Source organism: Oncorhynchus mykiss, chromosome 3 (genome assembly GCF_013265735.2).
Source record: "Oncorhynchus mykiss isolate Arlee chromosome 3, USDA_OmykA_1.1, whole genome shotgun sequence".
NCBI lineage: Eukaryota > Metazoa > Chordata > Actinopteri > Salmoniformes > Salmonidae > Oncorhynchus > Oncorhynchus mykiss.
This window is the reverse complement of record NC_048567.1, coordinates 32299848-32315286: the sequence shown is the minus strand read 5'-3', so window position 1 is coordinate 32315286 and position 15439 is coordinate 32299848. Positions and strand designations below refer to the sequence as shown.

The window sequence follows — 15439 nt, the reverse complement described above, 5'->3', positions numbered from 1 at the left end:
AAACAAGACATGCATAACTTGTTCTGTGAAAAAATTTAACTTTTTCAAAGATTTTTTGTTGTTGACGTAAGCTGCACTTATTGACAGCTTATTTAACAATCTAACTGTTGCTCTTCCCTCCCGTCTCCTTCCCTGTAGAAAATGCGCGCTGAAGCGGAGGGTGAAAAGCCTGCATTCGATTCTCTGGAGGGCGAGCTCAGAAAGGCAACAGCCGTGAGCGAGAAGATGTCTCGTGTGCACAGTGAGCGTGACGCTGAGTTGGACCACTACCGTCATCTCCTGTCCGGTCTCCAGGACCGCTGGCAGGCTGTGTTCTCCCAGATGGACCTGCGTCAGCGGGAGCTGGAGCAGCTGGGTCGCCAGCTGGGTTACTACAGAGAGAGCTACGACTGGCTCATCCAGTGGACCGGTGAGGCCAAGCAGAGGCAGGAGAAGATCCAGGCCGTGTCCATCAGCGACAGCAAGACTCTGAAGGAGCAACTGGCCCAGGAGAAGGTACTGATGGGGGAATATTAGGGGTCCGTTACATCACTGCATGGCTCCAGGTGCTTAGCTGATCAACTGAACGTTCTGGAACTTTGTGAAAATAAATCATTGACACCTTTTTTCCGACTTATTTTGTATGCTACTTCTGAGACGAGGAATGTTATAAAAGGTGTGTGTTGTGTAGTTCTCCTCATTGAACATACACAGGCACACCGTGAAATCCCATCCAGACTAATTCTGATTATTTCCCCCGACATAGAAACTTCTGGAAGAGATTGAGCAAAACAAAGAGAAAGTTGACGAGTGTCAGAAATATGCTAAGGCATATATCGACACTATCAAGGTAAGCATGCACAACATTAGTGAGGAAAGCATATTATTACATTCATATCCATCCATTGTCTTCACTTCATAAAGGTTTCAGTGTTGAAACATCCTGTTTCTTTTTTTATTAGGATTATGAACTCCAGTTGGTGGCCTACAAAGCACAGGTGGACCCTCTCTCACCCCTGAAGAAAACCAAAATGGATTCGGCCTCAGATAACATCATTCAAGAGGTCTGTGCCACTTGTGTAATCTGAGCGCAGATTGTCATTCTCTGACAACCATTTGCAATGCTAGGAGAAACGTTTAGATCGGTAGTTTAAGACAAAACCCCGCACCTAATCAAAGGTTTCCTGTTTCATTTCTTCTCCATCAGTACGTGACGCTAAGAACCCGCTACAGCGAGCTGATGACTCTGACCAGTCAGTACATCAAGTTTATCACCGACACACAGCGCCGCCTAGAGGACGAGGAGGTGCGTGACAACACACTGGGAAATCCGAACCCTAACCCATTGACAACCAATGAAAAACAAATGCACGACCACTCTTTTGCACGCACAAATGCATACACACTCATTAATGTATGGATGATATTCTTTCATTTTGAGGTAAAGTATGGTTTGGAACGTTGGCATTGGCATGCTGTGCTGTAGCCGCAGGATGTTAGGGCACCTAGCAGACAGGAAGTCCTATCTCTTAGAATGATGGCCATGCGGTGCTATTCGGCAAATATGAACGCTCTACCAAAAATCAGCCTAGTGCTAAGTGTCATGGTTCTCAGATGGGAAACAGGGACTATCAATTAGATTAGTTTCTTCATCATATTAATTTCTTATGGTGCCTTAAAATATCCAGGGCCAAGTAGATACTGATCTATTATATGAACACCAATGTCAATTGCATACTGTTTTGGTAAGCAGTAGTGGCCTTGTCACAAAATTCAATGAATTGATGACACGTTTATGTTCAGCCTGAAGCAAAAGAAAGAGAGCATCCTCAAACGATTAAGAGACCACGAGAGGAAATTCCAGTGGGTTAGGAGAAGCAACTCATAGGGGTTTACGCATTTTGAATTTTGGCCTATTCATTTTCATGTCATTTATTGAGGTGTGCCGTAATATATTTTTTTTAAAGGGCGTTCTTTCTTTCACTATGTCTATTTTTCTCATTGGCCACTCTTTCTTAGATGTCAATCTAAGCTCTCCCACTGTATGCTTCAGGCCGACTGCCATGTCCTTCAACTTTTCTTTTTTCAGATGAACACACACTTCCCCGTCTCCCGTTCTTTTCTAACCCTAATGTTTTTGTTTGTTTCTTTGCTTCTCTTAACTGCTTGCCAGTGCTTTGTCATGATGAATGCTTATCTTGTTTGGGCGCTAAAAGAGGTAAATAATCCACTACGCTCCAGTCACTATTCTCTCATTATGTGCCTTACCTTCCATACCCTCAGGCTTCAATTCATCACCTAAACTGTCAAACATTTTCATATTTACCTTACATTCACTTACTTCCGTGTCTCGTTTATTCTGTGTTCGCATGGGCTTTAGGTGCTATTTTCTTTATTACATTTTCAGACAATCCTTGTACTATCCCTGCTTTCCCCTTTGCACATATTCTGCCCAGTTCCTTGATAATAGGGATCTAAAGAATACATTGCATTGTTGTGCAAGAAATCATAACAGGTTGTTTAACCGTGTGAATAGATTCATTTCAACTAACTAGTTGCTGGTTGATTGTGATGTCATTTTTGAATAACAACTTTGAGTAATTTCAAGCTGAAAATAGATTATAAAAAAAAAAAGATTCACTTTACTATTTCACTTATGCAAAATGGTTTATCACAAAATAATTGCCTTAAGGACACCGATATTGAAAAAGATACAGTTGCATGCCACATGAGTTCCTCACTTTGTTGTGTTGTGATGTCTTGTCTCCATACATTAATTGTTACATAACCATTTTCCATCTTACTTGTTTCTCCCTTGAATTGTCTTTGTCGAAGATATCTTGCTTTAACAGCATCTTCCTGAATGAATTTACATCTGAGCATATATCTATCTTTAAGCTACCTATTAACATTTAACCTGTCATGCTTAATTTTTTATATTTTCTTTACCATTTGCTTCCACTAATACAGAAAGCTGCTGAGAAAATGAAAGCGGAAGACAGGAAAAAAATGGCAGAGATGCAGGCTGAGTTAAACAAACAGAAGCAGCTAGCTGAATCTCATGCAAAGGCCATTGCCAAGGCCGAGCAAGAAGCTCAAGAGCTGAAGCTCATGATGCAGGAGGAAGTCAGCAGGAGACAAGTTGTGTCTGTAGATGCAGAAAAGCAAAAGCACAATATCCAGCTGGAACTACATGAGCTCAAAAATCTCTCAGAGCAGCAGATCAAGTCCAAGAGTCAACAGGTAGAAGAAGCCAATCAGAGCAGAGTCAAGATTGAGGAGGAAATTCGTATCATCAGGATCCAGCTGGAGACCACTGTCAAACAGAAGTTTACAGCTGAGGATGAGCTCAAGCAGCTCCGGGAAAAAGCGTCTGAAGCCGAGAGGCTGAGGAAGCTTGCACAGGAGGAGGCTGAGAAGCTCCGCAAACAGGTCAACGAGGAGACCCAGAAAAAACGCAAGGCAGAGGAAGAGCTCAAGTTAAAGTCTGAGGCTGAGAAGGAGGCAGCCAAGCAGAAGCAGAAGGCTCTGGAAGACCTTGAGAAGCTGAAGATGCAGGCAGAGGAGGCGGAGAGACGCATGAAGCAAGCTGAAGTGGAGAAGGAGAGGCAGATCAAGGTTGCCCAGGAGGTGGCACAGAAGAGTGCTGCCACCGAACTCCAGAGCAAACGCATGTCCTATGTTGAAAAGACATCAAAGCTGGAGGAATCACTCAAACTAGAGCATGTCACCGTCATCCAGCTGCAGGAGGAGGCAGCTCGTCTCAAGAAGCAACAGGAAGAGGCTGATATGGCCAGGGAGGAGGCGGAGAAGGAGTTAGAGAAATGGAGGCAGAAGGCCAATGAGGCACTCCGCTTAAGGCTCCAGGCTGAGGAAGAAGCTCACAAAAAGAGTTGTGCCCAGGAGGATGCCGAGAAACAGAAGGAGGATGCTGAGCGTGAGGCCAGGAAGAGGGCTAAAGCTGAGGAGTCGGCACTCAAACAGAAAGATATGGCAGAGCAAGAGCTGGAGAGGCAGAGGAGGATAGCTGAGGGAACTGCTCAGCAGAAACTCTCAGCAGAACAGGAGTTAATCCGGCTAAGGGCAGACTTCGACCATGCTGAGCAACAGAGATCCCTGCTTGATGACGAGCTGTACCGCCTGAAGAATGAAGTCAGTGCAGCTGAGCAGCAAAGGAAACAGCTCGAAGATGAACTGGCCAAAGTGAGGAGTGAAATGAATATACTCCTGCAGCTAAAGTCCAAGGCAGAAAAGGAGAGCATGTCCAACACTGAGAAGAGCAAACAGCTCCTTGAATCTGAAGCTGCAAAAATGAGGGACCTTGCTGAGGAGGCCGGCAAACTTAGATCCATCGCTGAGGAAGCCAAGCGACAAAGGCAAGTTGCTGAGCAAGAAGCAGCTCGTCAAAGGGTTGAAGCTGAAAGGATCCTCAAAGAGAAGCTTGCTGCCATTAACGAGGCAACTCGCATGAAGACTGAAGCAGAGATTGCCCTCAAAGAAAAAGAGGCTGAGAATGAGCGACTCAGACGACAAGCTGAGGATGAAGCTTACCAGAGGAAAGCTCTGGAGGACCAAGCCAGCCAGCACAAGCAAGATATTGAAGAAAAGATCAATCAACTCAAGAAGTCATCTGAGAATGAGTTGGGAAGACAAAAGACACTTGTAGATGAAACTCTCAAGCAGAGACGAGTGGTTGAGGAGGAAATTCGCATTCTCAAGCTAAACTTTGAGAAAGCCTCATCTGGCAAGCTTGATTTGGAGCTGGAGTTGAATAAACTGAAAAACATTGCAGAGGAAACACAACAGAGTAAACTCCAAGCTGAAAAAGAGGCTGAGAAACACAGGAAACTTGCCCTGGAGGAGGAGAAACGCAGGCGCGAAGCAGAGGAAAAGGTCAAAAAGATCACTGCTGCAGAGGAAGAAGCAGGCAGACAGTGCAGAAATGCGCAGGAGGAAGTGGAGCGCCTCAAAAAGAAAGCAGATGAAGCCAAAAAGCAGAAAGAGGATGCTGACAAGGAAGCAGAAAGACAGATCCTCGTAGCCAAACAAGCAGCACAAAAATGCAATGCAGCAGAACAGCAAGTTCAGAGTGTCCTTGTCCAACAGAAGGAGGACAACCTCACGCAGAAACAGCTCAAGGAAGAGTATGAGAAAGCCAAGATGCTTGCGAAACAGGCGGAGCTTGCCAAGGAAAAGGCAGAGAAGGAGGCTGCTCTTCTCCGGCAACAAGCTGAGGATGCAGAACGCCAAAAACAGGCCGCTGAACTCGAAGCTTCCAACCAAGCCAAAGCTCAAGAGGAAGCCGTGAAATTGAGAAAGGAGGCAGAGTTCGAAGCTGCCAAGCGAGCGCAGGCTGAGGCTGATGCAATCAAACAGAAACAACAAGCAGATGCTGAGATGGAAAAGCACAAAAGGCTTGCAGAGAAAACAGTGAGTCAAAAGTCTCAGGTAGAGAAAGAGCTCACAAAGGTCAGGCTTCAGCTGGATGAAACTGACAAGCAAAAATCTGTCTTAGATGAGGAGCTGCAGCGCTTAAAGGACGAAGTCGGTGATGCGGTCAAGCAGAAGGCCCAGGTGGAAGAGGAGTTATTCAAAGTCAAGATTCAGATGGAGGAGCTGGTCAAACTGAAACTCAGAATTGAGCAGGAGAACCAGCGTCTTATCAAAAAGGACAAGGATAACACTCAGAAATTCCTGGCCGAGGAAGCTGAGAACATGAAGAAGCTTGCAGAAGAAGCTGCCAGACTCAGTGTGGAAGCCCAGGAGGCTGCACACATGAGACAGATCGCTGAATCTGACCTCTCCCAACAGAGGGCACTTGCAGAGAAGATGCTAAAGGAGAAGATGCTTGCCATTCAGGAAGCATGTAAACTGAAAGCAGAGGCTGAGATGCTCCAAAGACAGAAGGACCTGGCTCAAGAGCAGGCCCAGAAGCTGCTTGAGGATAAACAACTGATGCAGCAGCGTCTTGAGGAAGAGACTGAGGGCTTCCAGAAATCCTTGGAAGCTGAGCGCAGGAGACAGCTGGAGATCACCGCCGAAGCTGAAAACCTCAAAGTCAAAGTGTCCCAACTAAGTGATGCTCAGTCCAAAGCAGAGAATGAGGCCAAGAAATTCAAGAAGCAAGCAGATGAGATCAGTGCCCGTCTTCATCAGACAGAGCTAGCAACTAAAGAGAAATTGACTGTTGTAGAGAAACTTGAAGTGCAGCGACTGAGCAGCAACAAAGAGGCTGATGAGTTACGCAAAGCCATCGCTGATCTAGAAAAGGAGAAGGACAAACTGAAAAAGGAGGCCGAAGACCTACAGAATAACTCTAAAGAGGTATTGTTAGAGATGGCATAGTAGTGCAGCTTATGTCATTGTTAACCCTCTCTCTGAAAATGAACAATCTTAAATTATTTAATTACATTTCTTTATCTATTCCTTTCCTAAAAATAACCACTTACACAGTTGTATTGTTTTGAGTTATATTTCTATTACGGTACACTAAGCTTAAAAAGATAATATCCCTTCCAGAGATTTTCAGTTTTCCAGGATAAAAGTGTAGATTATTGGTGGTGTTCCCCATAATGTTATCCCCTTACTGAGAAGAGTGTATATACTATTATGTAACATAGGAATAATTCAATCTAATATCTATATTTTTTAACTATTTGGGACTGATTCTTATAAGTGGGGTGCATGGTACTAAAATGTAGTAATTCCTTTGCTATATTGCACAGTATGTGGATTGATGGAGTTTTTTACGGAGTATTTAAAAAATAAATGAAACTCATATTGTTCTAATTATGTTCTTGTTTTCCCTTTTTCTCAATTAGATGGTCAATGCTCAGCAGAAACAAATCCAACACGAGAAGACAGTACTCCAGCAGACATTCACCACAGAGAAGGCGGCGCTGTTGAAGAAGGAGAAACAAATTGAAGAGGAGAAGAAGAAGCTGGAGAGCCAGTTTGAGGAAGAGGTCAAGAAGGCCAAGGCCCTCAAAGAAGAACAGGAACGGCAGAGGAAGCAAATGGAGGAGGAGAAGAATCAACTTCAGGCTACCATGGATGCTGCCCTCAACAAACAAAAAGAGGCTGAGAAAGAAATGCTCAACAAGCAAAAAGAGATGCAGGAGCTTGAAAGGAAACGACTTGAACAGGAAAAGCTGCTTGGCGAGGAGAACAAGAAACTTCGCGAGAAACTGCAGCAGCTCGAGGTCGCCCATAAAGAGCCAATCTCCCACACCAGAGAAATCGATATCCAGACTGACAATGTGCCTGAGGATGAACTGATCCATATGACCATGGTGGAGACATCAAAGCAGGTTATCAATGGCCAAAGTGTTGGGGATGAGGTTGACAGTAAGAAGGATACATTGTCTTTTGATGGCATCCGCGAGAAAGTACCTGCAAGCAGACTTTATGAAGTTGGCCTTTTGACGAAAAAGGAGTTTGATAAGCTGAAGAATGGCAAAGCTACCGTGCAAGACCTCAGCCAGACTGATAAGTTAAGAACAATTCTGCAGGGCAAGAACTGTATAGGGGGTGTCTTGACACAGTCTAATCAGAAAATGGCAATATATCAAGCTATGAAAGAAAAGAAACTGACTCCTGGTTGTGCTTTGATCCTCCTGGAGGCACAGGCAGCCTCTGGCTATGTAGTCGACCCAGTTAGAAACAAGAAACTCTCTGTCAGTGAGGCTGTGAAGGAAGGCCTGATCGGACCTGAGCTGCACAACAAAATGCTGTCTGCTGAGAGAGCTGTCATTGGTTACAAAGACCCTTACACCAGTAACAAGATCTCACTCTTTGAAGCTATGAAGAAGGGCTTGATTGACAGAGACCATGCCATTAGGCAGCTTGAGGCTCAGATAGCTACTGGTGGACTCATTGATCCCATAAACAGCCACCGTGTGCCCATCGAGACTGCATACAAACAGGGGCAGTTTGATGCTGAGATGAACAAGATACTGGAGGACCCTTCGGATGACACCAAGGGATTCTTTGATCCTAACACCCAGGAGAACTTAACATACCATCAACTAATGCAGAGATGCAGCACAGATCCGGAGACAGGACTGCTGCTCCTGCCCATCACTGAGAAGGCTGCTCTGAGCACGTCAACCTACACAGAGGAGGAGACCAAGGATGTGTTCAGCAAGACGACCGTCTCTGTGCCATTTGGAAAATTCAAAGGAAAGACTGTAACTATCTGGGAAATCATCAATTCGGAGTACTTTACCGAGGACCAGAGAAAGGATCTTATTCGTCAGTACAAGACAGGAAAGATCACAGTGGAAAAAATCATCAAGATTGTTATCACCATGGCAGAGGAAAAGGAAAAAAAGAATGAAATCGCTTTTGAGGGTCTGAGGGGACCTGTCCTTGCTACTGAACTACTGGAGTCCAAGGTAATCGACAAAGACCTCTACAACAAGCTGCACACAGGCAATAAAACAATCAAAGAGGTGTCTGAAATGGAGCCTGTTCACAAATCCTTGAAGGGTACAAACTGCATTGCAGGTGTAGTTATTGATTCAACTAAGGAGACTATGTCTTTCTATCAAGCCATGAAGAAGGATATGATGAGGGTAGGGCCTGCTTTAACTCTGCTGGAAGCACAAGCAGGAACAGGATTTGTTGTTGATCCTATAAAGAATCAGAAGTTCACTGTCGATGAAGCTGTGAAAGCAACTGTCATTGGTCCTGAGCTGCATGAAAAACTACTGTCAGCTGAAAGAGGTGTTACAGGCTACAAAGATCCTTACACAGGAAAGACTGTGTCTTTGTTCGAAGCAATGAAGAAAGAACTCATTCCAAAAGATCAGGGCATCAGACTCCTAGATGCGCAGCTTGCAACAGGAGGCATCATTGATCCAGTGAAAAGCCACCGCATCCCACATGATGTTGCCTGTAAACGAGGCTTCTTTGATGATGAAATGAAGCATATTCTGAATAATCCAACTGATGATGTTAAAGGCTACTTTGACCCCAACACACAGGAAAATGTCACATACTCACAGCTATACAAGAGATGTGTCACTGACAATAAATCTGGCCTTCAGCTTCTTCCTCTGTCTGAGAAAGCAATCAATGCAAAGGAAGAGCATACATACACAGACGTCCAAACCAAAGAGGCCATGAGCCAAGCAACAATGGAGCTGCAGTCTGGTCCATTCAAAGGGAAAAAACTCACTATCTGGGAAATGATCCACTCTGAATATATTACAGAGGAACAGAGAATTGACCTGATGAGGCAGTATAGGTCTGGAAAGATTACAATAGAAAAGATCATCACGATTGTGATCACCATTGTAAATGAGAAAGAGGCTAAGAAACAAGAGCAAGACAGCTTCAAAGGGCTTAGAGCACCTGTCTCTGCCAAGTCACTGTTTGATTCCAAAATCATTGACAAAGCTACGTTTGACATGCTCCAACAAGGCAAAAAGACACCTACACAGGTCAGCGAAAATGTCAATGTAAGCAAGTACCTACAGGGCTCTGACAGTATTGCTGGTGTCTACCTTGAACCAACAAAGGAGAAGATCAGCATCTATCAAGCAATGAAGAAAAATCTTCTGAGACACAACACAGGCCTGTCACTTCTAGAGGCCCAAGCTGCCACAGGGTTCATTATAGATCCAGTGATGAACCAGTACCTGTCAGTGGATGATGCAGTTAAAGCAGGCATTGTCGGCCCTGAGCTACATGAGAAACTGCTTGCTGCTGAAAAAGCAGTCACTGGTTACAAAGATCCCTTCACGGGCAAAACAATCTCTCTCTTCCAAGCAATGGAAAAAGATCTAATCATTAAAGACCATGTCATGCCACTCTTGGAGGCCCAACTGAGTTCAGGAGGAATCATTGATCCTGTAAACAGCCACCGCGTTCCTATTGACGTTGCCTATCAGAAGAGCCTTTTCAGCAAAGAAATGACACACAGCTTCTCGAAACCATCTGACGATAACAAAGCTTTCTCAGACCCCAATTCAGATGATAAAGTAACATACAAACAGCTTAAAGAGAAGTGCACTAGAGATCCTGATTCAGGCATGAACCTTCTACCACTTTCCAAGCCACAGGCCCCTATTGTGGTGGAGAAGACATACCTCTACACGGAGGAACAGACGCAGAATGACCTGGCCACAACACAAATTGACCTCCCCAGTTCACTTGAGTCCCTTGCTGGAGGGTCAAAAAGTCTCTGGGATATCATGAACTCAAATCTACTTCCTGAGCAAGAGAGGAAGAAGCTGATGGAGGAGTATCGTTCTGGCAGTATCACTAAAGAGCGCATGATCATCATCATTATTGAGATTATGGAGCAGAGAGAGATCATCCGAGGTGAAACTGTTAAGTCCTGCAACACAATCAGACGTAGGGTCACTATTGAGGAGCTCTACAATTCCCGTATCATTGACCTGGAGACATTCAACCTGCTGAAGCAAGACAAAAGAAACATCCGTGACATTATGGAGATGCAGAGTGTGAAGCAGTATCTGTTTGGCACGGGCTGCGTTGCTGGTGTCATATCTGACTCCACTTCCAGGATGAGCATTTATTCAGCGATGAAGAGAGGGTTCTTGAAGCCTGAAATTGCCCTTAGTCTCTTGGAAGCACAAGCAGCAACAGGATTCATAATTGATCCTGTGAGAAACGAGACACTCACTGTTGATGAGGCTGTCCGCAAGGGTGTGGTCGGCCCTGAGATCCATGACAGACTTCTGTCAGCTGAGAGAGCGGTCACAGGCTACAAGGACCCTTACAGTGGCAAAATAATATCTCTCTTCCAAGCAATGAAAAAGGACCTTGTTCAAGAGGATTATGCTCTGAAAATGTTGGAGGCTCAGACTGCCACAGGAGGCATTATGGATCCTGAATTCTACTTCCACCTCCCAGCGGACATTGCCACACAGAGAGGATACATCAACAAGGAAACAAATGAAAGGCTTGCTGATGACGTAAAGGGATTTGTTGACCCTGTCACTGAGGAGAAACTTTCTTATGCCCAATTACTCAGGAGATGCAAGATTGACCCTACCAATGGGATGCGCTTGCTGTCACTGGGAGACAAGAGACTGACGTTCAAAGGTCTTAGAAAACAGATCACCATAGAGGAGATGTTACGCTCTCAGATCATCGACCAACAGACGGTCAATGAGCTGAATGAAGGTCTGATTTCAGTGGAAGAAGTTAGCCGCAGACTCCAAAAATACCTTGAGGGCACAAGCTGTATCGCTGGTGTTTATGTAGAGGGAACTAATGACCGTCTATCAGTCTACCAAGCCATGAAAAAGAACATGATCAGGCCAGGAACTGCCTTTGAACTGCTGGAGGCTCAGGCTGCCACAGGCTATGTAATTGACCCAATCAAAAATCTCAAACTTACGGTCAATGAATCTATCAAGATGGGAATAGTGGGGGCAGAATTCAAAGACAAGCTTCTCTCTGCTGAGCGTGCCGTGACAGGTTACAGAGACCCCTATTCCGGAAAGACAATCTCTCTGTTCCAGGCCATGAAGAAGGGGCTCATCTTAAAAGACCATGGAATACGTCTCCTTGAGGCTCAGATTGCCACTGGTGGAATCATTGACCCAGAGGAGAGTCATCGCTTGCCAGTGGAGGTGGCCTACAACCGTGGCCTCTTCGACGAGGAGATGAATGAGATTCTCACAGATCCATCAGATGACACCAAGGGTTTCTTCGATCCCAACACTGAGGAGAACCTGACCTACCTTGGGCTAATGGAGAGGTGCATCACTGACCCAGCTACTGGCCTTGTCCTCCTGCTCCTGAAGGAGAAGAAGCGCGAGAGAAAGACCTCCTCCAAATCCTCTGTCCGCAAACGCCGAGTGGTCATCGTGGACCCAGAGTCAGGCAAAGAGATGACTGTCTATGAGGCATTTAGAAAGCAGCTCATTGACCATCAGACCTACCTGGAGCTTTCTGAGCAGGAGTGTGAGTGGGAAGAGATCACACAGACATCCTCTGATGGCGTTGTCAAGTCAATGATCATCGACAGACGGTCAGGAAGACAGTATGACATTGATGATGCCCTCGCACGAGGCCTCATTGACCAGACTTCACTTAGTACCTACCGCTCCGGAAACCTGTCCATCACTGAGTTTGCTGACATGCTGTCTGGAAACATGGGTGGCTTCCGCTCCCGGTCATCCTCTTTTGGTTCCACCTCTGGTTCCACCTCATCATCATACAATCCCATGAGCCCCATACCCTCCATTAGACCCCCTGCAATCATGTGGAATGACCCCACGGAGGAGACTGGCCCTGTAGCCGGAATCCTGGATACAGACACTTTGGAGAAGGTGTCAGTCACAGAGGCCATGCACAGGAACCTTGTGGACAATATCACAGGCCAAAGACTACTTGAGGCACAAGCCTGCACAGGGGGCATAATCGACCCAACTACTGGTGAACGATTCGCTGTTACTGAGGCAACCGAGAAAGGGCTTGTGGACAAGGTGATGGTGGACCGTATCACCCTGGCTCACAAAGCTTTTAATGGATTTGAGGACCCAAGAACTAAAGTGAAGATGTCTGCCTCCCAAGCTCTGAAGAAAGGCTGGCTGTATTATGAAGCTGGGCAACGTTTTCTGGAAGTCCAATACCTTACGGGGGGGCTGATTGAACCGGATGTTGAGGGTAGAGTCTCACTGGATGAATCCATCAGAAAGGGCACAATTGATGCTCGAACTGCTCAGAAGCTGAGAGATGTGAGCGCTTACTCCAAATACCTGACATGTCCCAAAACCAAACTAAAAATATCTTACAAAGATGCCATGGACAGAAGCATGGTTGAGGAAGGATCTGGCCTGCGACTGCTGGAGGCCTCCTCACAGTCAAGCAAGGGGCTGTACAGCCCATACAATGCCAGCAATTCCGGGTCTGCCGCTGGCTCCCGGTCCGGGTCCAGGACTGGATCCAGAACAGGATCCAGAAGAGGCAGCTTTGATGCCACAGGTTCCGGTTTCAGTATGAACTTCTCATCCTCCTCCTTCACCAGCTCCAGCAGTTACGGTGGCCGCAGATATAATGCAGGACCTCATAATGGGCTCAACATGGATGAGCTAGCCCAAGCCCTTATGGCTCTAGCAATGATCAGGCCATGCAGCTCAGAAGAACAACGAGCCTTCCCAATGATGATACCAATGCATACCACAGTCGCATAATTTACAGGAAAAGAAATCGACATTTGAAAAACAAATAATTAATTTATTCTGCTCATGTGGTCACATTCGGAAATGGCTGGAAGTAATTAAATGCAGGTCCTCATATAGATGTCCAAAACAATGCCTTATCTCTCCAGCCTAAAATTTCTTATAACTATTAGATAAATGTAATGTTTTGTTCCATTTTATTGCAATTTTTATTGATTAGTAAGTCAATTTATATTTTAATTGCAAAGTATCGGATTTAGTTTTTACTTCATATAAAGTGATCACAACTGATTTTATAGTTCGCGTTAACACAACTTGTATACTTAAGCTTTCCGAAACGAATATATGTACTTCGAACAGATATATTTTTCCAGTTTTCTTTTTCTTTTTGAACTTAAGAATATTTTTGTCCTCTTTCTTTTATCTGTTTGCCAATATCCTATGAAATATGCCAACATAGATATTATAGTGACACTTTTAGATGTTTTCATATTTCTGAATGTCTGTATAGAGTTTGACCCAGAGTTTTTTTTTAACATTTTAAAGTGAAATTAGTTATCTGGCACAGTAAAACCAATAGTCGCAGAGCAGAATAAAAAAAACACTACTTAAACAGTGGACGACGACTGCAACATTCAACGTTTAATGAACTGCTTCCGTGTCCTACATCCCAGACAACATTGCCCTTTCTGCTCAGTGGACAGGCCCATGTACCAAGTCATCACCTTATTCTTTAATCGCCCACTCCAAAGTTATGAACTATTATACCCATCATTACGGACTACTATACCCACCATGTACCTCTTGTCAAGTGTTCCTGGTAGACTGTCCTAAGAAGATGTCAGGCTTCACCATGCTTCCTCTGACATTAGAGGCAAAGATCTGCATCCTGGATGTTACTTTGGTTCTTGTAAGTTGAAATCAGTTTTCTGATTTTGTCATTTTAGTAATGTAGTAATGTAGTAATGTAAAATACTTTCCTTTTATCCCTTTCATCACAGCCATACACCTTCTCTACTCTCCTCTGATTCTGTTTTTTTCTCTTCCCCCTTTATCGCTAGCATTTCAATTCTAGTTTGGAAGAAAGCGCTATCAAACATTTTTATCAGTTGGATGATTAGGATCATGCCTTTTTCACCTCAGTATTTTAAGATGATTGATTCCCTTTTTTTTGGCAGATGTCTCATTCCATCAGAATTCGATGGGGATTTGCAGAGACTCAGATGGGCATGGCTGATGAGTCTCTTAACAGGGACGATATCCCAATTCAACAGCTTCACCATCCAGAAATTCAGGTAAATTCATCATCCACCATGTAAAGCATTAAATCATCAAATACATTTGGAATGTATTTATTTGTTTGCATTACAATTATTTCAGATTTTTTTAAATATATTTTTTTACTGTTGGTTTTGTTGTCTCAAATTATAATTTTTGTTTTGTTTTTAGATCTGCCATTGAGTACCTTGCTTCCATTGCACCTCCCTCATTTTTGAAGACAGTTGAGGCTTGTGACCCCTGAAGTCTCCCTGGGATACCATACTAGGAACAAACTCCATGAATTTTTTGTTTTGTCCAACGTTCGTACTTGAATATTGATCATAATCCCCCTATTTTGGATTTACACCTCTTACACATGACTATGTTTATGGGCTTTCACATGGTCAGCGCCATAAAGATGAAATGCAATGTAATCTTAATTTTCTGTAAGCAACATCAATGTAACATCAGTCAGAACCAAAGTAAATAGTTGCTGAGATGACATTGCAATATTTGATCTGATACGACAATACATTGAATGAATGTACATATTTTATAGGATGAATACATTTCAAGACATTTTCTGACATTTTACATATTTCCTTTGCAAAAATGATTTTGAAGCTTTGTCATATGTCGCTTTTCAACCAGTATTGGTATGTTTTCCATACCAAGTATGTTTGTTTTCTGTTCTGCTTCTAGGAAGTGTTTTACTTCTGTAAATCTTCGTTTTCATTTTTCATCATATTTTTCATATCTTATATAATACATTTTTGCTTTGCATGTTTTATTAACTTGGTAATAAATATTTTTGGGGAAAAAAAATATTGTAAGAAGAAGAGAATAGGACATGAATCTGCTCTGCAAAACTTGTTTTGTTAAATGCAGATTTAAGTGGTAACAAGATATTTAATCAAAACTAACTGGTTGGTTTTGCTCATTAACATATTTTTGTGTTGAGTGGCATGGTGAGTGGAATCTGGTGTATGTTTTGATGATAACACTTTAATGTAAATAAATGTGCTTTAAAAAGGTAA

General features: G+C 43.8%; 1 protein-coding gene across 19 annotated transcripts in view; it reads left to right on the top strand.

Moving 5' to 3' along the window:
- Nucleotides 1-15439, top strand: part of LOC110518458 (plectin) — a 160168-nt gene extending 144729 nt beyond the window's left edge. For 18 of the 19 annotated variants that reach the window (XM_021596093.2, XM_021596088.2, XM_021596110.2 and 15 more), the window contains 8 exons: nt 139-495; nt 746-829; nt 942-1043; nt 1187-1285; nt 2950-6303; nt 6801-14052; nt 14321-14437; nt 14592-15439. In XM_021596093.2, the coding sequence (XP_021451768.2) occupies nt 139-495; nt 746-829; nt 942-1043; nt 1187-1285; nt 2950-6303; nt 6801-13154 (10350 nt within the window). In that variant the 3' untranslated portion in view covers nt 13155-14052; nt 14321-14437; nt 14592-15439. The remainder of the gene's footprint in view (nt 1-138; nt 496-745; nt 830-941; nt 1044-1186; nt 1286-2949; nt 6304-6800; nt 14053-14320; nt 14438-14591) is intronic. The other variant, XM_021596125.2, reaches the window with a different exon arrangement.